Source organism: Leptodactylus fuscus, chromosome 1, assembly GCF_031893055.1.
Source record: "Leptodactylus fuscus isolate aLepFus1 chromosome 1, aLepFus1.hap2, whole genome shotgun sequence".
NCBI classification, from domain to species: domain Eukaryota; kingdom Metazoa; phylum Chordata; class Amphibia; order Anura; family Leptodactylidae; genus Leptodactylus; species Leptodactylus fuscus.
In genome coordinates, this window is record NC_134265.1 from 180,853,314 (window position 1) to 180,879,134 (window position 25,821).

At 38.8% G+C, this 25,821-nt stretch overlaps 1 protein-coding gene across 1 annotated transcript in view; it reads left to right on the forward strand.

Moving 5' to 3' along the window:
* GRIN3A (glutamate ionotropic receptor NMDA type subunit 3A) overlaps positions 1-25,821 on the forward strand; it is a 307,052-nt gene that overhangs the window by 109,482 nt on the left and 171,749 nt on the right. The window contains exons 2-3 of the mRNA XM_075280357.1: positions 19,318-19,922; positions 23,807-24,854. Coding sequence (XP_075136458.1) covers positions 19,318-19,922; positions 23,807-24,854 — 1,653 coding nt within the window. The remainder of the gene's footprint in view (positions 1-19,317; positions 19,923-23,806; positions 24,855-25,821) is intronic.

Sequence of the window (25,821 nt, forward strand, 5' to 3'; positions counted from 1 at the left end):
TTTTAAATTTGCTTTGACAAAGGAGCCTTGCGCTTCGAAACGTTAGCCATTTGTCATCATTATGAGTTAGCCATTAAAAAGGTATCAACTACTGAAGATTACCAAGTTTTCGTGTTTTTTTTTTATATGTGTGTATATATAGTATTCATACATTCATATAAGTATATATGACATATATGGTATATGAATGTATATAAATGTACATGTGTGAGTACAGTGGCGTAACTACTCTGTGGGGCATAACACTGTTTACTGGGGCCACTATGGGGCATAATAGAGCATGCAGGAATGCGGCGGGGGATTGGTTGGTCAAGGTCGTCGGTGTCAGTTAGCAAGGGGGGGGGCATGTCAAAAGTTCACCACGGGGCCCCGCCATTCCTAATTACGCTACTGGGGATAAGAGAGTTTATACCAAAGAGAACATGTCATGTTTTCAAAAAACTGAGCATAGCATTATAGCTGTTTCCTGGAGATTCTTTGGTATCCATTGTCCAATCCTGGAGCTGTTTCCTGGAGTGACTTTAGTGTATTGAGCTTATTGGGTGCTGAACGGACAGGGTTACAGTGGCTTACCCTGGTTCACATCTGTGTTCGGTATTCTGTTCGGGGAGTCCACTTTGGGCCCCCCTAAATGGAATACCGAACACATATGAGGACTTCTTTGAGCTTAGACTTCAATATGGTTTCCATTTTTATTTTTTGGCATATCTCGTATGTGTAAGATAGATTTGTGCATGTTTTATGTCTAACAGTGTTATTAGATAAACGCGTATGTTAAAAATCAGACACCGTTCTGGTATACGGTATAATAAATACTTAACTACAGGATTGAAAAATAGAACAATTCTATGAAAAAGTAAAGCTCTGAACTTTTAAACTATTGTGTAAACTTATAAAAACACACCAACCCTATAGATTACAATGGAGTCGGTGTGTTTCCTGTGCGGTCTCCACACTAGTCATGCGGAGTCTATGGGGTCCGTGTGCTTTCATTGCTCACCGCTTGTGTTCAGTACCCCCGAACGGAACACCGAACGCAGATGTGAACCAGGTATATAATATTTACTGTACTCAAGTACAGGCCTAAATAAATATGGAAGAAATCAGAAAAAAATGAGATAAAAGGCATTTCTATCTTCTCTTCCATGTCCAATATATTTTGTTACTTTGGCAGTTCATTGTAACATAACTGACAGATTGCGATTGTATCGTTCAGCGCTAATGATAGCACCAAGAAATTTGATATAATAGATGGCGGTTACTTAAATAGCTTTTCACATTACATCAAATGACTCCGTTACAAGGTTTTCATTGATAGCTTTAGATAATTTCAAGTCTTAAATATTGTTCTTGATATTTTACACTTTATTCCACCCAAAATCAGCATGTTAACGTTAAGAAGAACATAGCTGTTCTACTGTCATCTCATTGTGTCGGCTGACAATTTTTATATCTGGGATTTTATTAAGCAGCTTTCCCTAATTCGGTGTAGACCGAGGCTTTGTAAAGCAAATAGCATCTACATAAACACAATACATCTTTTTCCAGAAAAGTTAATCCCTGTTGAGGTATTTGCATTTAATTAGAATTGCATAGTGTGAAAATTAAAATATGCTATCAAACATAATGAGAAGAAATAAAGCATCTTTAGTATTTTTGCCATATGGTGTAAAGATGATGTATGCATTTCTGAAACATAAGATTATTAAATTGCATATGAGGACTTCTTTGAGCTTAGACTTCAATATGGTTTCCATTTTTATTTGTTGGCATATCTCGTATGTGTAAGATAGATTTTTGCATGTTTTATGTCTAACAGCGTTATTAGATAAACGGGTATGTTAAAAACCAGACACCGTTATGGAATACGGTATAATAAATACTTAACTACAGGACTGAAAAATAGAACAATTCTATGAAAAAGTAAAGCTCTGAACTCTTAAACTATTGTGTTTAATGCGATACTAAAATAGATGTTGTGCCTTGCTCTTAGGTAAAACACATTATCCCGGCAAACAAAAGATAAAGAAAACTCACTAATTAACATTAATTGATGTTCTAAGTAATTTCAAAATGTCTTAAAGTGTCTGTTCATATCTCCGTTTGGAGACCTATTTTTATCATATGACAGTTTGCATTTATTTCTGTTAAAGTTTTTATGCCATTATTATTGATCATTAATTGTATTGTGTATAATTTATTTTCATTAACATTTTTTATAGCTCTGAATGTTTTAGTGGTCAACAGGCGAGGAATTGGGTTTGGCTAGGTTGTTTTTAGGTATAAAGGCTTACATGTGCCAAATAAACCAAATGAAAATATCTTTAAGGACATACACACCATTCCTTTATGGAGACAATGCACTTGAAATACTATCAACATAATGCCCTTCAATCTGCCGCTCACAAAAAAGTACACATAATAAAGAGGCTGTCTAGTAGACAGAATCTGGAAGAAGCATGTGTTAAAAAAAAACAAAAAAAATCTCAGTTCTCACCAGTTTTTATTCCCTGCCACCCTAGTGCCAATGGTTTGCTTACTCTTCATTGCAGCAGCTATACCCAAAAGCATCACTTCTTACTTTATTAATAAAAACTTCCAGGGAACATGAGGAGCATTGGTGTTGGAGCCACTGGCCCAGTATTCTTAAAACTCCTGGACTGTTCCTTTGATTCAAACCCCTTTTTTAGAACCCTGATAACAGGAACACACCACTTGCATGGTGCATGTTTTTCTTTTGGACATCGTGGACAGCATAAAAAAACACATGGAATTGACGATCTGGCTGTAGACCTCTTCCACCATCTCCAACTCTTTCCAATAGTTACCTCTCCATTGATTCCTGCACAATTGGAATTTTTTCTGTAGCCCCCAGCATTCCTGAGCAATCATTTCTATCAGTGTCAGCACAATTATGCTCTCTGATGTGATGTGGTCCTTGTCTTTCTGCTCCTGTCTGACACTGACCACCCTAGAGTACAGTAGAGAACATAATTAGTATATTAGGTGCTGAAACTAACTTCACTGATTGCTCAGTAATGGTGGGTGCTAGAGAAAACAAACTGCGTAGGAATCAATGGAGCAGTGCCTGTTGAAGGATGCAAAGAGTTGGAGTTGATGGAGGTGGTGAAAGGTCCTCTTTAACTGCTTGCAATCCAGTACAGTATGTCAGTATACTTTTGATATAACTGCATGAAATAGTGAACTACACTTTACAATACAACTGTATATAGAGGACAAAATGTATAAATCTTGCTGGGGTTTTTTTAGAGACAGACAATGGAAGACTGATAAGCATATCAAGTGTAGTCTAAGCACAATTGTCTTGTCATGGCTAGCAATATTAAATAATACATAAGAAATAAATGTTAGGTAAAAAGAAATGTGTATTTAGGCTGTGTTTAAAGGACAGGAAAGGATGTCATAAAGAAAGAGTATCCTAGAGTAATGGAGAGGCATGAGAAAAGTTCAGAATTGTGATGAGAGCTGTAATATGTATATGGAAGAAAACATGGGAACAGTTTTTACCATTAGTTTTCACATGTACAAATGGGTGCATTCATGCTCTAGATCCCATATCCCTATTTACCCTTTTTTATTTATTTACTGTTGGTTAAAGAGGACCTTTCATGTTCTCAGGCACATGCGGTTTTATATACCGCTAGAAAGCCAACAGAATACTGAATTCAGCGCTTTCCGTTATGTGTCCCGTGGTAAGAGATATTGGTGCATTTACCGATAGATCTTCACCATCAGAAAGGCGTTCCTGACAGTCTAGCTGGGAACGCCCCTCCTGACAGTACTGTGTGTAGCACGATACTGTCAGAGGGGGCGTTCCTTATCACCCAGCCATGACGTTGAGCTGTGAGGAATGCCCCCCAGTACTAATCTATGGATGAGTACAGTCGGGGAGGGGCATTCTTCATTGCTCAGTGTCATGGCTGGGCGGTAAGGAACTCCCCCTCTGACAGTATAGCGCTACGGAAAGCACTGTCAGGAGGGGCGTTTCAAGTTAGACTGTTAGGAACGCCCTTCTGATGGTGAAGATCTATCGGTAATTGCACCGATATCTCTTCCCATGGGGCACATAACGGGAAAGCCAATATTGCGCTGAATTCAGTCGGCTTTCTAGTGGTATATAAAACCACTTGTCCTCTTTAAGTAGCACCAGCATATTCCTCAGCGCTGTACATACATTATCTCCTTTCAAATAGACGCTATGGTTTAGTTTCATATCTGTTATTAAACTATCGTTATGTTTTTATAGTACTGTGAGGGACACGACACCAATCCATGGCTGGATCCGAATCATGGCCCTAGTGCTATAAAACAACAGTGCTAACCGCTGAACTGTGATTTAGTTTTAATGCTGATGTTCTAAAATATTCATAGCAACATTTCCCAATAAAGACACAGCAATCTGTTATTGGTGTCCGAAAAAAAAATCAATTTATTGTTTGTTTTCTAAATAAAAGACATAATTTCATGAATTTCCAGTTCAATCACATTGTACATCTGGCCACTACGGCAAAATATTGCAGTGCATGAAAATACAAGTAAATCTCCCTATGTCAAATCAGCTTCAAGGAAAAACAATGAGGTGGAAATGACTATTTATTAGAAAAACAAGTCCCTTAATCCTCTTTTTTTCCAATATTATCCTTTCAGTGGCAGTGATTTGCATGCGTTGCAGTAAAGGATTGCTATCACATTACCAGTTTGGGTATATATTTTTCTATATGTGTATTGTAATAAATTGTTCTCATCATTAATACGGCAATAATTGCTGATCTCAGATTAAGGAGAATGAAATCTCGTCCTTCCTACTATACAAGTTCTAGAAGGCACAAATAGCCAGAAAAGCAATCCCAACTTTAGTTGTTTTCTATTGTGCTTCCTTCTGAAGCAATTTTTACTTCAATTTCCTACTTGTGATATGAAGCTGAAAATGAAATAATGCTTTAGTGGTTAGAAATAAACTCGCCAGCTGCTTGGGTCTTTTGCTGTGACATTTTTCCAGCTTGATGCAGCATAAGTTCTCTTTGACATGTGCAGGATGTAATGAAGGATAGGATGATGGCTTGCCAGTGTTCTGTGTCCAAAACAATTAAACAAATCATTACAAATATTCACTCCTCAGCTTCATTTCACAAAAAAAACAGGCACAATATAAGCTACAATTATAAGACGGATAGTTTTTACCGCAACACTGTGCTCATAAAACTCTGATCCTTTTGTGCAAATGGGTTTGAATAAATTCTGGAAATGTGGAAATGCGGAGACCAAGAGCTCTGCACTGTGTATGGAGAGGAAATAAGGGAGCAAAGCCAGGTTACAGATAACCAATCTGGTTTGGGCAGGTTTCATACTGACACTTTTCATGATATTAACAGCTTTCTTTCTCATGAATATCAAAAGATGAATTACCGTGGAAGAAGAAAAATATAATCCATTTGCAGTTCACATAAGGCCTCGTTGTAGAATTTAGATATTATAGATTTTTTTAGATTCATTTTTATCACAAAGCAACAAGGCTAGCAAGGAGGAAAAGTATATTAGAAATTAGAGCAAAACTTTCACGAACAGCGATTAATCCCTTTAGGAACAAGCTATTTATGGCCCTAAAGACCTCGCTATTTAAGTTTATTATGGCATTGTATGAGATCAGGTTTATTTGCGAAACACTCTGTACTTTCTCCTTACTTTCACATAAATGTACTAGTGCATCTCAATAAATTAGAATATCATCAAAAAGTTCTGTTTTTTTTTAGTAATTCAATTGAAAAAGTGAACCCTATATATTATATTGAGTCATTACAAACAGAGTGAACTTTTTCAAGTGTTTCTGTTAATGTTGATGATTATGGCTTACAGCCAAGGAAAACCCAAAAGTCATTCTCAGACAAATAGAATCCTTGTTTGTGGGTTTGGATGTTTGTTTCTCAATCACGGCCACACGCCTGAACGGATTTGCCTGGAATTTGCTACAAACATACAGTGGCAGTGGGATTGCAACATAGGCTACTTACTTTTCGCCTACACTCCCGGACTGCCCGACCGCGACCGGAAAATTTCTGTTCCTGCGAAATTCAAGGACCTGAAATGACGTCATCGAATGGTCGTTGTACTGCCGCCCGATTGGCTGCTGCTGCTGTGTGGGTGGAGCCATCGGCCCAGCTTCAAACTTCAACTGCAGTAGAGGGTGCCGGGGGAACCGCGGGAGTTGGGGATGGGGGCCGTGGTTGCGTCGGGAGAGGGGGGAGTGGAAAAGGAAGGCAGGGTGAGGCTGGGCCGCTGCGGGAAAGGAGGGTGCCATGGGAGTGGGTGCCGCAGGGGGTGCCGCCCGCCCACACATGGTGGATCACAACCAACCAATCAATTGAATAAATGTACGCTGCCCAACACCATCCTGCTCACAAAGTCGCGGGCAGATGCTAGTATTATATAAGGCCAACTGTAAAAAAAATATTTAACACAGAAATGCTGGCCAAATTAAAAGTTTGTCAAGTAAATAACATCAATACTTGGTCTGGGTGCTTCTACATGAATGACGGCATAAATGTGGCATTTTGGCATGGAGGGATCAGCTTGTGGCACTGCAGAGATATTATGGAAGCCCAGGTTGTATGATAGCAGCCTTCAGCTCAACTGCATTGTTGGGTCTGGGGTCTCTCATTTTCCTCTTGACAATACCCCATAGATTTAGACAGGTTTGCTGGCCAATCAAGCTCAGTGATACTGTGGTTATTAAAAAAGGTCTTGGTACTTTGGCAGTGTGGGCAGGTGCCAAGTCCTGTTGGAAAATGTAAATTTCATCTCCAAAAAGCTTGTCAGCAGAAGGAAGCATGAAGTACTCTAGAATTTACTGGTAGACGGCTGCGCTTACTTTGGTCTTGATAAAACACAGTGGACCTACACCAGGAGATGACATGGCTCCCCAAACCATCACTGTGGAAACTTCAGACTAGATCGCAAGTAGTTTGGATTGTGTACAGCGGCCTCTCCGCTCTTCCTCCAGATTCTGGGACCTTCCAAATGAGATGCAAAATTTACTTTCATCTGAAAACCCCTCTGACCACTAAGCAAAAGTCCAGAACTTTCTCATTATATTCTAATTTATTGAGATGCACTAGTATATTTTAATATTTAAAGGTAACCCATCAGGTATTTTTCTAGTCTAAACTTCTAGAATACACAGTATCAAGTAATGATCTTTTCTATGGTGCATCATCACTAAGATTTCTTATAATCAAGTTATATCTTTTTACAACCTTACACAAATTTACATTTGGTAGTCACGGGGGTGCAGAACAGCTTTATCTAGCCGTGTAGTCATTGTGTCTAATTACACCCGGCGAGTCCCACAGTTAGTGAATCAGGCTGGTGTCAGACAGTAAGAAATTTAGCATGAAGACTGCATGACTATGTGAAGCTGCTCTGCACCCCTCATGACTAGGTGTGGTATATTTGGATAAAGTTCAGCACCAGAAAGTATAGTGAGGTACACCATAGAAAAGATCATGCTACACATGCTGGGACCAGTTTAGGGTGGAAAAGTTGCCTGACAGGTTCCCTCTAATGCTTGTGATTTCATGAAAAACAGATTCAATCTGTTGTTCTTTTATGGACAAAATAAGTATATACTGCAATTACTTTTTTTGTTACAGTTCTGAGCATACCTAATGTGTCTTCTCTAAGCTTGCCAATTTTAACAGGAATGCGTCTGGGCACTACAACTCTGCTTTCATTGGCGATGGTGGGAGTAAATAATTGGCCATTTCAGAGTTTGCCTTTGGAATTGTCTTAGCATAGGCCCTCCACTCTGGCTCAAAAACCTCCCCATGATCCTTCAAAGGTCTTGTACAGATTGACAGCTTCTTTAATGCAGCATATGGTGGGCTTATATAAATGAATAAAATAAATAATAAATAGGAAATACAATAATTATAACACTGTACACATCTATCTCAGATGTGGATACCTATTAAATCAATGATTGCAGGATTAAAAAGACTTCAGTCAATTGTGAAACTGATCTAAGGTGGCTGAAAAAATTGGGCTATTTTCCCATGACCGTCACAAATGTCTTTGTAATGACTATTTTACATCCGTTCTGTGCCCATTTGTCCATTCTTTGATGGTTGTGTGGGTTTGTTTTTCAACCATTTTTTACAAAACTGATGAATTTCATTGGTTTTTCTCTTTGGACTCATCCCACTGATTTTGGTCTCCCTTTTTGGATATCCATTGAAAATGGACCCTTTGATTTCTACTGGGTCTGTGTGGCTGTCAAAATGGACAAAAATAGAACATGTCAATTATATTAACTGACTGTTTTTTCTGTCTGTCACAAAATAGGACGTGTGAATACGCTCTGCTATCATGTGAATTAGGCCTAGCAACTAGCGTTGAACGATCTTTTTAGGTGGGATCGAGATCGGTGATTATTTCCCACAATGCTTTGCTACTGGCCAAGCATTGTGGGAAAAGCTAACAATGTTAGCCTTCACACTGAGTATATGCTCCGCTAATTCTGAGCGGAGTGTACTGTATACTCAGTGTGAAGGTTCCGCTGCGGTTCCATAGGAATGAATGGAAGCAGCCGGCACACAGCCTTAACCCCCTGCGTGCCGGCTGCGTCCATTCATTCTAATGGGAGACTAGCTAACATCTCTAGTAGCTACTTACCTGCAGAGATGGCTGGTCCGGTGCCCGGTGTTCTCGTTCTTCTTCACCTCGCTGCCCCCGCGTCTCAGGTTAGTGTTAAAGAGCTAGGAAGGAGGCGGGGCTTGTGGATTAGGACAGTGTGGGCGGGTACAGGGCGGGGAGACGTGACGTCTCCTCTACCAGTAGCCGCCCACACTCTCCTAACCTGGGAGGCAGGGGGCAGCGAGGCGATTAAAAAAAATCCTCTGGCTACTTAGTGATTAAAAAAAAAACACTACACAGCATGGATTCTAACAATTAAAGCGTTCAATTGTTAGATTCCATGCTGTATAATGAATAGGATTGATTTTAAAATCTGATCTCCGATTAGTAAAAAAATCCCATTGACTTGCATTGGGATCAGAATTGGGATCGAGATCGGGCTCGAATGAAAAATGATCGGAAATCGGATTTCAAAATCGATCCTGAAAAGTCAAGATTGGCTCAACCCTACTAGCAACATTTTTGCCAGTAATCATTGGCTCAGTAGAAAGCAAACCAACTGGATTTTGTGAAAGAATATACCACATATAATATTTTAATAAACATATAAGTACCAGTGGATCTTCTGATAGGACAAGGTTCTGACATATGAATGGGCTACAAATGTGTAGCAGAATCCCATTCATAGCAAAACTGAAACCAATCATTTTATATAATAGCAGTAACATATTAGAAAGTATCAACAATGTGATCTGGCTGAACAAGGATAGCAACATAGCTTTAAAAACATGTTCTATATGAATTGGTACGGTTATCCTTGGTGGGTCTATTGTGCCACAGTCACCCCGACTGAAGACATGGCATTACATAAAGAGTGAGGGTTGCTTTTATATAAGAAAACAAGCTACTTTAGTTTCAGCTTTTGCTCAATACACAAAATGAATGCTGAAAGTTTTACAGTATGCAAAACACATATCATGGAAAGAAATTAAGATTGGATATTTGATTTACAATGGTTGGAACTGCTGAGCAATCCATAATGCCATTGTGTCCAGTACTCTGCAGTGCTATGCTCTATCTCTATTTACTCTGAGCCGTAGACATTTTTTGATACCTTGGAACATATAATTTGCTTTTGTTTGGCAGGTATATTTTTACTGGAATCTGAAGCAAACTACGGTATTTTCTTTTTCTCTTTTCTTCTGTAGCATTATTTACTGTTCTTTCTTCAGCCGTGCTTTGGTTTATTGGCTCAATCCTGAATGGAGATGAGGAAAGTGAGCTGGCACTAGCTGAAAGCTGCCGTTGTCACTCAGACACTTCCTTCCTCCTTGACAGACAATTAAGGCTTCACGCTACACTCTTCTTTCTAGCTTGTGTGCTAGGCTATTGGACTGTCAATATTATACAAGCCGCAGAACAGAAATTTGACACAAAGAATGAAATTATTGTTTGGTTTTATTATGTTTTTAATTATTGACATAGACTACTTGTTTATTATGTGAAACTTCATTATTGTTGTCATATTATTTGTAAATGTATGACCCGCCTCAACAGCCCAAGCTTGATATTCTGATTGTCAGTAATTGGTGATTATCTGTTTCAGTAATAGTTGTGAATGTAGGAGTTCTTACATAAAACAGGTCACTCTATAACAATCAGTTGTTAAGACTGGCACTAATATATTCCAAGACTTGTGGTACTATAACTATGAACATCATGTTGTCTCTAGGTCCAAAATGATGTGCTTCTTAATGATACCCTTATAGAAGTCAGAGCACATTTTTTCTTTAAAAAACTCTAGATCCCTTGTCATCCTTTATGTAAAATCAGTGTTAATCTTAACAAGCTATTCCCTAACCATAGGAAAGGGAATAACTTATAGATCAATGAGTGTCCAACCACTTAGGCCAGGAGAATGGGGAAGTTTTGTCTCCTGTTCTGAACAGACTGTTGGTGGGGATGGCACACACACTACTCCATTCATTTCAATGGGAGGGCCAGAGACAGCTGAATTATAGTATTCAGCTATCTTCAACACTTACTATGGGTACAGGATAACTTGCTAAGATGGGCATATTGGAATAACCTTTGAATGTAAAACTTCAGACTGCTAAATAATGAAACACTATATACATATATTTGGACTAAATGTATATCTTTAAAGGGATTCTATCATTAAAATGCTGTGTTTTGTCCCTAACATGTAGGAATAGCCTTAAGAAAGGCTATTCTTCTCCTACCTTTAGATGTCTTCTTCGTGTCACTGTTCTGTAGAAATCCAGGTTTTCTTCTGTATGCAAATGAGTTATCTCACAGCACTGGGGGTGGGCCCCAGCACTCAAACAGCATTGGGGGCGTCCCCAATGCTGCGAGAGAACTCTCCAGCATTGGGGACGGCCTCTCCCCACGTCTTCTTCTGGCACTGGCTTCAGGCGAAGATAGAGGCGGCACTGGAGAATTCTCTTGCAGCACTGCAGACCCATACAGAAGAAAACCGGGATTTCTACCGAACGGCAGCACGGAGAAGATATCTAAAGGTAGGAGAAGCATAGCCTTTCTTAAGGCTATTCCTACGTGTTAGGGACAAAAAAATAGCATTTTAAAGATAGTCCTTTTAATGTAAATCTTTCATTTAATAACCTGTTGATTTTGCTATTGCTTTTATTACTAGTGGCCTAAATTGTTACAATTATTATGGATTCATAAGAAAAAATGTTGAGACAGGGGGCTCAGCCTGTGCTTTGTTATATTTTCTCTGCACTGAACTAGTGAATTTCACAAAGATTGAAATTGGTTGACAGTATGTTATTTTTCATTCTTATTAAACTACGAGGGAGGATTTTCATTACAATTATGTATTATTCTTAATGAATAATTTTAACCTATGTTAATATTGCTGGTGGTAAAACTTTAAGATTAATTATTTAAAAATAATTCCCATTATAGGGTATCCTTTGCTATGTGTTTGCCATAAACTTTACTACCCAACTGAACCCCTATCATAACCCTATCATTAAGTCAAAAGGTGGTTCTTATTGTAGATTGTTATTGGTGGAAGAAAAAGGATGGACACTTTTGATTCTATAGGTATATAGTCTTCAAACAAGGTTACTGTTTTTAAAAGGAAATCTTCACATTGAATATTCAATCTGATTTATGGGTAATTTGATAAAGAGATTATTGTAAACTGATTTATTGATGACACCCCCAGAAACATGCTAGGAGACTACGTGTTCATGTGAAAATCCACCCAGCAAAGAGACCCCACTTTGGTGTATGTAGTAATAAGTAATATATTATAAGTAACTGATCACTTTTATGTCGTCCAGCTCATTTCAGGACAAAAGACTTTCTAAGCTTGGGAAGAGACTTTTCAGACTGGACACACACCTTCAGTGAGTCATATTACTCCACAGCTTATATCTTTAAGCCTGAGGGTTGTGGCTACTTCTATGTGTCAGACTTGTGAAGTGGTTAGTCCTCAGGGATGAATTAACTCCATGCTAGGTTTACAATTTAACCCTTTTTCTGCACTGTTAAACAAATCCAGTATACCATAGAGCCATACAACTCATTGTGTGAACTTTAGAATATCAGAATATCTTTGTGATTAATTAAACACCATGCATTGCACAGGGACTGTGCTTTATATTGCATCTTAGTCCCATTCACTTGAATGGGGTTGAGCTGCTGAAATATCAAGCGACCAATGAATGTAACATTGCATTTTCAAACAGCTGATATGTTGGGGTATCGAACTCCAAATCACATATTAATGAACTCTCCTAAGGATAGATCATGAATATTTTAGTCCTGAAAAAACCCTTTGAGGAGCAGAAAGAACTTGTAGTTTAATATAGTTTTGTGGGAAAGGATTCAGTGAGAAGAACATGTAATTCATTCAACTTGGGAGGGCTGACATTAGTCCCTGTATGAGTGTGCAGACAAAGACAGTTGTCAGTCAGTGAGTAAGACTACTCACTGGACTCTTAAGCAGAGAATGAGTAGGAATTACTAGTTGTACTGACCTGATCTTTAAAAGGGTATTCCCATCTCAAGGATCCTATCTATACTGATAGCTTATGTAAATTGAAGACTTTTCCTAAATATATTGCTTTAAAATGCTGCTTTGTTTGCCTGCTATGTGAACTTATTCCTCCCATTGTTTACACAGCATTGCTATAACCACGGGCCTGTGTGATAGGACAAGTGACCCCACTTGCTGGTATCACTGTTACCGGCAGGACAATCCTTCAGCTAATTGCAGTTTGCTGATAAAGCCTAGTCTGTTATCTCTCTATGTAAACACACAGATAACACTGAGTCTGGACGAGTAACTGCATATTATCTGATCTGCATAAGTATTGTGATACCTCAGCGTCCCTTTCAGCAAGAGGGACGTTGGGAGAATGCAGGAAGTGAGACGAGATGACTGTAATGGCAACTTCTTTATCCATCCTACCTTACAGTCTCTTCTAAGTTAATTTCATATAGATAGATAGATAGATAGATAGATAGATAGATAGATAGGAAAGTTCATGAAAAAGTATAAACCTATGTTGAAATGTCAGCAAATATGCAAAATTCAGAATGTAACATAATATAATGATTTTATAATTCGACCAATGTGCTTCATTTATCAAAGTAATTTGAAGGCTTGTGAAGGAATATAATATATTATCACTAGGTCCATTAAAGGGTATTAGCAGAGCAAATTAGGGAATGGAATGGAACAGCTCTGGTCTTTTATCATCTTATGTGGCAGCATATGTGAAATGTCACTTCAGACTAGGGAAATTGATGAATTAAATGCCACTACAGTAACCCCTACTAAAACAGCTTTACGCTGCATATTTGTGTATTCCATATTGATCACTTTGCTTCAATACTGTTATGCCACTGATTTTCAATACACATGAAAAAGTCATATTTCTGATGTTAATATGTCAATTTTATGTGTAAAATTATAGTTGAAAACAGTTATTTTAATTTTGATGTACCATATGTTAGAAGAGCAATACCTATGTCCACAGCAAGCCATATATTTCTTTAACGTGGAACTATTTCTCCATTATAAATTCTTTTCAGGAATTATCAGATGATGATGGTGGTTTAGAGCAAAAATTTTTACCTATATTTTAGACCAGAGCTCAAACTTTCTCAGCTCTGTCCTTACTAGACAAGCTGTCATGATGCGATAGAAAATAAAGATCTATATTTTATCTATAGGTCTATCTATATTTAGAAATACTATCATGGAGCTCCAAACAAATGCCAAAGTGCCGCACACATCATATCCCTATTAAAACCAAATACCATATTGCAGTAGAAAATACCTCCTTTGGTGCTATACAAATAACACTGTGCCACACAAAATACTTACACAAAAGTGCCTAACATTACACTGGTAGTCACATTGCCGCCCATACCTTCCCCTCTCCTAATGGCAGCTACAGTCTCTAGCCCATTGGAAGCAGCACTTTCTGAATTATCTTCATCTTCTCTGAAAAAAAAAGAAAAAAGAAATTTAGATAAACCAATACAAAAAAAGAAAAGTAATACGTATTCCCAATCGTACGTTTGTTTGTACAGAGTCATGCCGTAGTCAAGTCAGGGTAAAGTTTTCTTCATTTAGTATTAGAAATAGTATATTACTGATAAATACGATCACACTATAGGATATATAGTATGTAAAATAACAGTTATTGTAGTTGCTTCTAAGCACAGTTTTTCTTCGACACAAGTACAAATAACATTAGACTTATAATAAAAAGTCTTCCATCAAACTTAATGTTCTCTAAGTCCTTGAAATGTTAATGCAGTGCCTAAAATATACAACTTCCTACAGCTAATACCACTGTGTAAAACTTCTTGTACTAAATCTACATAAACCACAGACAGCAGTAAAATAATAAAATCCCTAGAATCCACTTTATTTCGAGGAAATAATCATAACAAATGACACTGTTCATAACAATGGAACATAGAAATACAAGCTTCCGAGGACCCATAAATAAGATGTTTACAAAGATACGGTAGATATATGTGTATACAGTATATATATATATATATATATATATATATACAGTCCTATGAAAAAGTTTGGGCACCCTTATTAATCTTAATCATTTTTAGTTCTAAATATTTTGGTGTTTGCAGCAGCCATGTCAGTCTGATCTATCTAATAACTGATGGACACAGTAATATTTCAGGATTGAAATGAGGTTTATTGAACTAACAGAAAATGTGCAATATGCATTAAACCAAAATTTGAGCGGTGCAAAAGTATGGGCACCTCAACAGAAAAGTGACATTAATATTTAGTAGCTCCTCCTTTTGCAGAGATAACATCCTCTAGTCGCTTCCTGTAGCTTTTAATCAGTTCCTGGATCCTGGATGAAGGGATTTTGGACCATTCCTCTTTACAAAACAATTCACGTTCAGTTAAGTTTGATGGTGGCCGAGCATGGACAGCCCGCTTTCAATCATCCCACAGATGTTCAATGATATTCAGGTCTGGGGACTGGGGTGGCCATTCCAGAACATTGTAATTGTTCCTCTGCATGAATGCCTGAGGATTTGGAGCGGTGTTTTGGATCATTGTCTTGCTGAAATCTCCATCCCCGGTGTAACTTCAACTTCGTCACTGATTCTTGAACATTATTCTCAAGAATCTGCTGATACTGAGTGGAATCCAAGCGACCCTCAATTTTAACAAGATTCCCGGTGCCGGCATTTGTCACACAGCCCCAAAGCATGATGGAACCGCCACCAAATTTTACAGTGGATAGCAAGTGTTTATCTTGGAATGCTGTTTTTTTTGGACGCCATGCATAACGCCTTTTTGTATGACCAAACAACTCAATCTTTGTTTCATCAGTCCACAGGACCTTCTTCCACAATGAAGCTGGCTTGTCCAAATGTGCTTTTGCATACCTCAGGCGACTCTGTTTGTGGCGTGCTTGCAGAAATGGCTTCTTTCTCATCACTCTCCCATACAGCTTCTCCTTGTGCAAAGTGCGCTGTATTGTTGACCGATGCACAGTGACACCATCTGCAGCAAGATGATGCTGCAGCTCTTTGGAGGTGTCTGTGGATTGTCCTTGGCTGTTCTCACCAGTCTTCTTCTCTGCCTTTCTGATATTTTTCTTGGCCAGCCACTTCTGGGCTTAACAAGAACTGTCCCCGTGGTCTTCCATTACCTTACTATGTTCCTCACAGTGGAAACTGACAGGTTAAATCTCTGAGACAACTTTTTGTATCCTTCCCCTGAACAACTATGTTGAACAATCTTTGTTTTCAGATCATTTGAGAGCGGGCTGTCCATGCTCGGTGACCATCAAACTTAACTAAACTTGAATTGTTTTGTAAAGAGGAATGGTCCAAAATACCTTCATCCAGGATCCAGGAACTGATTAAAAGCTACAGGAAGCGACTAGAGGCTGTTATCTCTGCAAAAGGAGGATCTACTAAATATTAATGTCACTTTTCTGTTGAAGTGCCCATACTTTTGCACCGCTCAAATTTTGGTTTAATGCATATTGCACATTTTCTGTTAGTACAATAAACCTCATTTCAATCCTGAAATATTACTGTGTCCATCAGTTATTAGATATATCAGACTGAAATGGCTGTTGCAAACACCAAAATATTTAGAACTAAAAATGATTAAGATTAATAGGGGTGCCCAAACTTTTTCATAGGACTGTATATATATATATATTGAACATACATCTAATCAATAAAACTATCACTTGTCTATAATTGTTTCCAACATCATAGAAAGCCAAAATAATATAATGTAAAAATCAAACTCATCCATAAATGTATACTGTAGTGTCCAAGTACATAAAGTGCATAGTGAAAAATCATTATGTAAATATATATCTCAATGTTCCAACCATAAAATTCATCCACAATTCATTAAAGATAACAAACATCTGTGAATATAATGTGTTTGCAATTCCCATACTAATATACCTCAGCAGTAGAGATGAGCGAACAGTAAAATGTTCGAGATTCGATATTCGTTTCGAGTAGCCCCTCAATATTTGACTACTCGAATCGAATATCGAATCCTATTATAGTCTATGGGGGAAAATGCTCATTTCAGGGGTAGGCAACATTCGATCAAATTATACTTACCAAGTCCACAAGTGAGGGTCGGGCTGGATCCTCCGAGAAGTCTTCTCCGTGCAGCATCCCCGCGGCGTCTTCTGGCTCTGAATTCACTCTGCCAGGCATCGGGCCTGGGCAGAGCCGCCTGCGCATGCCTGCAGTACAAGCGGACATGCACAGTCGGCTCTGCTCAGGTCCGATGCCTGGCAGAGTGAATTCAGAGCCGGAAGACGCCGCGGGTAAGCTGCATGGAGAAGACTTCTAAAGGTAGGAGAAGAACCAGCGATTCTTTTTTTTTTTAATAAAGTTTGTCTGGTAAAGTATAAAGAGCTTGGTTAACATTTCTTAGTGCAGTCAAGCCAGATCATGTCAGCAGCCCCTGACAAAGAAGAAATAGCTGCCTCTGGATAGTCTTTACACTGAAGCTGAGCTTCAGGTTTCTGTGTATACACTACAATAACTGAATGACATGAAAAATATTTATGAGCAATATTCAAAATGCAGCAAATTATCATTGCTTTACATTGTGGAACTTGTACTAAATTTATCAAAGACATTTCTTTTTTTTTCTGCTGGATAACCCTTTAAGATACCTTGAAGAAACAGTGTTGTGTTGCTGAACGTTAGACTCCCCACAAGAAGACATCTTCTTTCCCACTGTCTAGTGGACTTACTTATATTACTGGCCATTTAACAGTTATACAGGCACTGAGCTTTCTACTGTAATAATTAATTCAATATTATTTTTTATTTAGAAAATTACAGGTTTTTGTTTCATGTTATAAGTCTTATTATTAACACAGCAGTACAGCAGACTAATTTGCAAACTACAATATTTTCTAATTAAAGTAATTCCACATAAATATACACATACCGTTGTGCTAATTGACCTATTAGTATCACTTATTTCCATCTACCTATTTTTATTAGTTTAATGGATGCTCGTACTTCTACCATTAAAAATTGTCTATGCATCATTCCAATAACTGGTTGCAATGGAAAGCCAGGATATCATTAAGACAATAAAATATTGTAACATGTCTCAATGTGTGGCAGTAGAGATTCAAAACAGACATGATTGAAGCCTCCAATGTCTGGTGACTGCTTGAAAAGCTGCTTAAATTATTGAAAAAAACCATATGACCAGATTATAGGTTCTACCTCTGTGTGTTTCCTTAGTCCAGGGCCTCATTTGTTAGCTGGTGTAGCCATCGATACACTGCATGGACAGCATATTGATTTTAATAGGCAGATACATTTGATTACTCTGAGCACTCATAATCAGGACATTGTGTGATTGGAAAAAAGGAAATTGTAAAGGGTAGACAACTCCATTACAGAAAGGTCTGGTTCCCATCTGCGTTCGGTATTCCGTTCGGGGAGTCCACTTGGGGACATTGACAAGCAGTGAGCTTATGAAAGCACACAGACCCCATATACTATAATGGGGGTCTGTGTGTTTTCTGCGCAGTGTCCACACGAGTCATGCAGAGAGGAAAGTACTTCATGAACTATTTTTCTCTCTGCATGTTCCAATCGGACACCGCGCGGAAAACACACGGATACCATTATAGTCTATGGGGTCCGTGTGCTTTCATAAGCTCACCGCTTGTCAATGTGATCGGTCTTTCGTTCGGGGGTCCCCATGCGGACATCCCGAATGGTATACCGAATGTAGATGTGGACAAGGCCTAAGAATTATTATTGTTTATTTATATAGCACCATTAATTCCATGGTGCTTTACATTTGGGGGTTTACATACAATACACACAATATACAAGTAGATATAATATTATCAATGACTGACTGGCACAGTTGGGTAGAGGGCCCTGCCCGCAAGGGCTTACAATCTATGAGATACATATTGGTGTTGAAATCTATAGGTTGTCTGTACAATGCACAAACAGCGCCAGTTCTCCAGAACAAGCAATGTAATCTCATGAGATCTTCTGCCTTTAGATCATAAATAGGGGCCTCAACAGTGAACCCAATCTATCAAAACAGAAATTAAGTTTAATGCAAGGCCAATATGCCCAAAAATGTATTTATAGTATAAGACATATATTTTCATTGCTTTTACAATTGTAGAGTCCAAAAAATGTTAAAGCTCTCACGGTCTAATTTAAGATGAAATAAGACAATGTTTTCGGAGGTCTGCAAATGATGTGGAAACACTGGTACAAATGAGATGATCCATGAAATCTACAAGTGGGATTGAAGTGCAATTTATGCTATAGTCAGTTTTTAGCCTTTGAATCCTGGCCAGAGCCTTGACTGATGCTTAAAAGCAAAGAATGGATACTTTGATAGATAGACTCCTCAGTGCTTAGCACTCTTTCGTTTGATGTAGTCGAAAAGTGGCTTCTAACAATTTAATGACAACAAAACTATCCTCTGATCTTTAGAGGGTTGACTCATGGAAGCATACAATTCACAGTGCGCCATGTATTCCAATGAAGAGTATCTTATTAAAATGTAGCAATGCAATAATAAAGCATTACATGATTGAAATAAAAACGTAACATTTATTTTTCCTTTTAATACAGAACCCTCTTCACCTGCAGCTCAGCATTGAAAATTCCCTGACTTCAAATGCTGATGTCACCCTCTCCATTCTTACGTTGAACAACTGGTACAACTATAGCATACTGCTGTGTCAAGAAGACTGGAATATATCGGATTTCCTTACCCTGACACAAAATAACTCCAGATTTCACCTTGGATTAATATTAAATATCACTGTAAATCTCACCCTGACAAGTGATGTTATAAGCTACCTTCAATACAATCTGGAAAGTATGAAGGACACCACATCCACTATTGTTATGTTTGGCTGTGATATGGAAGACACAAGGAGAATTTTTGAGTCAACCAGTCAGTATGGAGTAGTATTACCAGAATTTTACTGGATCTTTGGAGATTCCCAAAATGTTGATGAGTTAAGGACTGAAGGATTACCTTTGGGGCTTATTGCTCATGGGACAACTGCTGCTTCTTACTTTGAACACTATGTACAAGATGCAATGGAACTGATAGCCAGAGCAGTTGCCACAGCTACAATGGATCAACCAGAACTGGCCCTTATCCCTAGCACAATGAACTGCATGGGCAGAGACAGTGGAAATCTTACATCTGGGCAATACCTATCCAGGTACTGTATAACTAAGTATTGTGTTACATTAATGCCCTGCAGTACCGTGAACAGCTCAACAGCACCGTTCCCTCTAAGGTTTGCACTCTGCAATTGAAACGCAGAGCTGTTATTGATTCATTGATTCTTAAGTATGTTGTTTCTAACCTTAGAGACTTAGAGAGTACAAAAGAAACAGTATTAAAATTAGTATGAGAGGCAATAAGAATTGGATATAAAATATGGAGCAGAACTTTTGGCAGATGATATAACCTGAGTAATGGATAACATTTCTAAAATCTGAGTGAAATTAAAGGGGCTTTATCATTCGGAAAAGTCGTTTTTAACTAAGCACATACTTGCATAGCCTTTAGAAAGGCTATTCCACACGTGCCTTTTGTATATAAATTGCCTCAGTAGTTTTTGAATGAATCCGTTTTTATTCATATGCTAATTAGCCTCCAGTGAGCACCAGAAGTCTCAGCGAGCACTACTCTCTCTGCTGTGCGCTGTGTATGAGAGCAGGAAAATGAGTCATCATTATCAGCAGCAGCCTGTACACACAGCAGAGAGAGTGTTTGCTGAGACTTCCGGGGTGCACGAAGAAGGCTAATTAGCATTTGAATAAAAACGGGCTCATTCAAAAACTACTGAGGCGATTAACTGTTATGGTTCTGTGTGCAAATACAAAAATAATAATAAACGCAACAGAACCGCTAAGCCGCAGAGCACTGCGGCGAGGTCCACAGACCCAGATGGGCGGCCGTGTGCCAGTACCAGGCAGCAGTGTGTCTGAATAGGGAGTAAAGTAAATGCACCAGTTCACTTCACTGGATGAATGCGTCAGGGCTGCAGCAGTGTGAATGGGCTGCGGCAAGGTTGTACCAGTTGACTGCACTGGGCAACCGTGTTAAACAATGGAGATTTACTCCAGTTATCCTCACTGGGTAAATAGCTTTTTGCAGCTTCAGAGATAAACAGGCTGCAAACAAGTTTACACCAGTTCACTGCACTGGGTAAATAGTTATGTGCAGCTTTAGGTGGACCAGCTGCAACAAGACTGCCAGGGGTTAACGTTACCCCTAACAGCAACACAAATGGCTCCGCACAGCTTGGAGCTATAACACACACAGACAGGGACAGATAGCCTAGCTAAAGAGACCAAGCCTGCTGCCAGTCCACTGGCTGGTACAGAGTCCACTGCACCAAGCCGTAGTGTGGAGCTGTCAGTACATTCAGGACTTATAGGTCTTGCTAACAGCACTAGATGGAACCTGCCTAGCTACTGGAAGCAGCCTGGAGCTCCTGTCATACCCTCCTGTCTTACGTGTTTTTTAGATAAAGTGTGAGCACCGGGCGGGCGTCGGCTCACACCTTTTAAAGGCTAATCCCCGCCCAACAGGGGCGGTGGCATAACATCACCGAACATGCCCAGTAAGGCCAAACTGGGACTTAGCCTCAGAGCGGACCCAGAATGCCTGAGCATGCTCAGTGGGGAGAGAGCGGCACTTAGCGTCTGAGCGGCTCCAAAATGCCTGAGCATGCTCAGAGGGCCGAAAACTGGACTTAGACTCCAGACATCCTATTACACAACGCCGAGGGCGAGGTTCGGATTGGCCCGCAGGTGGCGCTGTGCGCCGTGATGGAACCCTGCGAGACCCGATCCTAACATTAACATACAAAAGGGATGGAATAGCCTTTCTAAAGGCTATGCAAGCATGTACTTATCTAAAAATGACTTTTCCCAATGATAGAGCCCCTTTAAAGCTATCATATATTTCATTTATCAAATTTATCAATTTGAAATAGTTTGCATTGGTGATATATTTCTTTGTAAACAATTGCCCACATTTACTAATTCAGATGTGCCTGGAAAGTGGCCATAAATGTCTCTCTACTGGGTGTGTGTGTGGCGCACTTTGGTGCATCTTTGGCTCTGCGCCCGTTTCCCAATATTTTAGACAGTGGGCAGAGTGGGTTGGGAATCTAGATGGGGGGTGGAGAAGCCCCAGTCCACCAGATTTACTATAACTCATACCAAAAAACTAGCATGAGTTCTAACACATGCTACACATGTATCATTATGTTTACATATTATAAGTTGCATTATTTTTGGAAGTTGAAGAAAAAAAAATAAAAGAAAAAAAAATACATTTGTTTTATAGATGGTTATAATTTGGAAAACTATAGTTGAGGTGTTCTGATTTTTTTCAACTTTCTTTGGTAGCCTAATATTCTCCCCTTACTGCTGTCCTCTTAGTTTTAGGAGTGATGCGCTCTAAGCAGATTTGAAGCGTGTTCCATGTTTTTCATTTTTCAATGGTTGGTTGATTGTCTTAGTGATCTCGGGGAACTCACTGATCCCTGACTGATACTCTTCAATAATCCTGTCACTGCATCAGGTTATCATTTACTGTAGCCTAAACACATAAAAGATATTTCTTGAAGAAAAAACAACTTCCCTTCAGCCCATCTCCAGTCACCATCTCACACGAAATAAAGATAACTTGATAGATAACTATATTGGTAGATATAAATAGATAGATAGATAGATAGATAGGAGATAGATAGATAGATAGATAGGAGATAGATAGATAGATAGATAGATAGATAGATAGATAGATAGATAGATAGGAGATAGATAGATAGATAGATAGATAGATAGATAGATAGGAGATAGATAGATAGATAGATAGATAGATAGATAGGAGATAGATAGATAGATAGATAGATAGATAGATAGATAGATAGGAGATAGATAGATAGATAGATAGATAGATAGGAGATAGATAGATAGATAGATAGATAGGAGATAGATAGATAGATAGATAGGAGATAGATAGATAGGAGATAGATAGATAGATAGATAGATAGGAGATAGATAGATAGATAGATAGATAGATAGATAGATAGATAGATAGATAGCACTCTGCACACAGGATAGGGACATATTAAATCCCTAAGGGGCAATACTGATGTAAATAAAAACACCTAATATGATGAAAATTTAGAGGGTCTTTGTTGCACACTTTTGATCAAACAGTAAGAAGCCCACCTGCCACGACAAGGTGACCTCATCAGATGGGACCCTACTCTAAATAAAATGCCTCTCTTTGACCCAAACCAGGCCTACATGTTTCAGGGCAAGTAGGACCCAGAACTATCTCCATTTAAAATAGGGGAATGAAAGCTATATATCCTCAATTACAATTAAATAAACTTGTGCAATTCAATGGGTGTGCTAGTCCAACTATGAGTCGATCAAGTACCACTTGCTGTTCGAATGTAAAAGTTCGATGCAGACCCAGCATTGATTGGCCGAATTCTATACAGTCGGCCAATCAATGCTGGTTTTTCTCCTACCTTTAGAAGTCTTCTCCGTGCAGCTTCCCCGCGGCGTCTTCCAGCTCTTCATTCACTCTGCCAGGCATCGGGCCTGGGTAGAGCCGACTGCGCATGTCCGCTTGTAGTGCGGGCATGCGCAGTCGGCTCTGCCCAGGCCCGATGCCTGGCAGAGTGAATGAAGAGCTGGAAGATGCCGTGGGGACGCTGCAAGGAGAAGACTGCTCGGAGGATACAGCCCGACCCTCACTCGTGGACTTGGTAAGTATAATTTGATCGAATGTTGCCTACCCCTGAAACGAGCATTTTCCCCCCATAGACTATAATAGGGTTCGATATTCCATTCGAGTAGTCGAATATTGAGGGACTACTCGAAACGAATATCGAACCTCGAACATTTTACTGTTCGCTCATCTCTAGTCAGGACCCATCTTCAGTAATAAAGTAATTTATAGGTAGGACTGGATTCATTCTATATACTATTTGGGCGGTCATTATCTTAATTCGTTTCAACCTGAAACTATGCAAGATTATATATTGATCTGCTCTATTTTTATTCTCAGGTTTTTGACAAACACATCTTTCAGTGGTGTTAGTGGACATATCAAAGTGAAAGACTCTTCAATCATCAACTCAGAAAACCATTATTTTATCTGGAACTTACAACATGATCCAGTGGGAAATCCTATGTGGACTCGACTTGGAAGCTGGCAGGATGAAAAAATTATAATGGATTATGGACTGTGGCCAGACCAAGCTCAAAGGCACAAAAATCACTACCAACAGCCAGCACGGTTACACCTTCGGGTTGTAACGTTGATCGAGCCTCCTTTTGTCTTTACAAGAAATGTAGATGATGATGGCCAATGCCCAGCAGGACAGCTTTGCTTAGATCCCATGACTAATGATTCAGGAGTATTGGACAATCTTTTTGAAAGTTTACAAAGTGGCAATGACTCAGTGCCAATTGAATACAAAAAGTGCTGCTATGGTTATTGTATTGACCTCCTGGAAAAATTGTCTGAAGATTTGAACTTTGACTTTGATCTATATATTGTTGGTGATGGAAAGTATGGAGCTTGGAAGAGCGGTCATTGGACAGGACTTGTTGGAGATCTTCTCAGTGGTGCTGCCCACATGGCCGTAACCTCATTTAGTATTAACACGGCTAGAAGTCAAGTCATTGATTTTACAAGTCCCTTCTTTTCAACAAGTCTAGGTATCTTAGTAAGGACTAAAGATACAGCAGCACCAATCGGAGCTTTTATGTGGCCACTTCACTGGACAATGTGGCTGGGAATTTTTGTATCTCTTCATATTACTGCTGTATTTCTAACACTTTATGAGTGGAAAAGCCCCTTTGGCATGACCCCAAATGGCCGCAACCGCAGTAAAGTTTTTTCTTTCTCATCTGCCCTAAATGTGTGTTATGCCATATTATTTGGCAGGACAGCTGCTATCAAAACTCCTAAATGCTGGACTGGAAGATTTCTAATGAATTTGTGGGCTATATTTTGTTTGTTTTGTCTGTCAACATATACCGCTAATTTGGCAGCTGTCATGGTGGGAGAGAAAATTTATGAGGAGCTTTCAGGAATACACGACCCTAAGGTAGGTCAAACTTAATATAGTTGTATTATTTATAGCAGCCTGGATGCCGTGTAGGTTATATATGCTTGTGTGTAATTAAATGCTCAAGATCATACTGGAGTGGAACGGCTGTCAGTTAGTATGATCTATCATTGAAAAAGTCGGGATGTAATGCATTTTTAATAAGTGCTCCGCTGCTTAACACTCTTATTATGCAAATATTAAATGTTGTCACTGGCAGTAACATGGAAAGACATATGCATTTTTGATAGCCAGATCTTCAGTAACTATGATTAAATTTTCCACTTTCTCATGAAAAATGCAGTTTCTACTTTTATCTTGTCATGTCTTGATTACTGTAACCTTTTCAGAATTGCCATTTCTCTGAAAGTGAAAGAAATAAGTGTATGAAAGTATTCGAAGGAGAAAGTATAGAAAATAGGCGCATTCTATGGGTAAACGTGTAGCAAAGCATTTTTGTAATTTCTGACCAATAATTGGTATGAGATGTGAAATTGACTTTCATTTTAGGTTTTCTATTCTTTCTTTATTTATGTTTTTATTTACTTTTACTTATTGAAAGCGATTAGTATTTCTCAACAAGGACTCTCTACTATATATCACAAAGGTTTGGAGCATACGAAGATTGTATCTTTTAGTACAGTATCTTCTAGTACGTTTCAGTAATATACAGTGTGCAGTTATAGTTATTCCCTAATGGCCTAATTCCTAATTTGTCATGATACATTTTTTAGAGTACTGCAACATATACTCTGTGGTCACTATAGTAGTTTGCAAAAAATACAAAGGAATTTCAAAGTACTATTTTTTTTTCATGTAACTATTCTCTGTGTATTAGGTTGCTGTGAATGGAATCCCTACAAAACGCTCTCAGCATTGTTTATTGTTTTCTGAATTGTAGTCAGGCCATGTAGCTCTGTGCCATACACCCAGGCAGAGCCTGACACTCATGCGGAGGTGACACTGC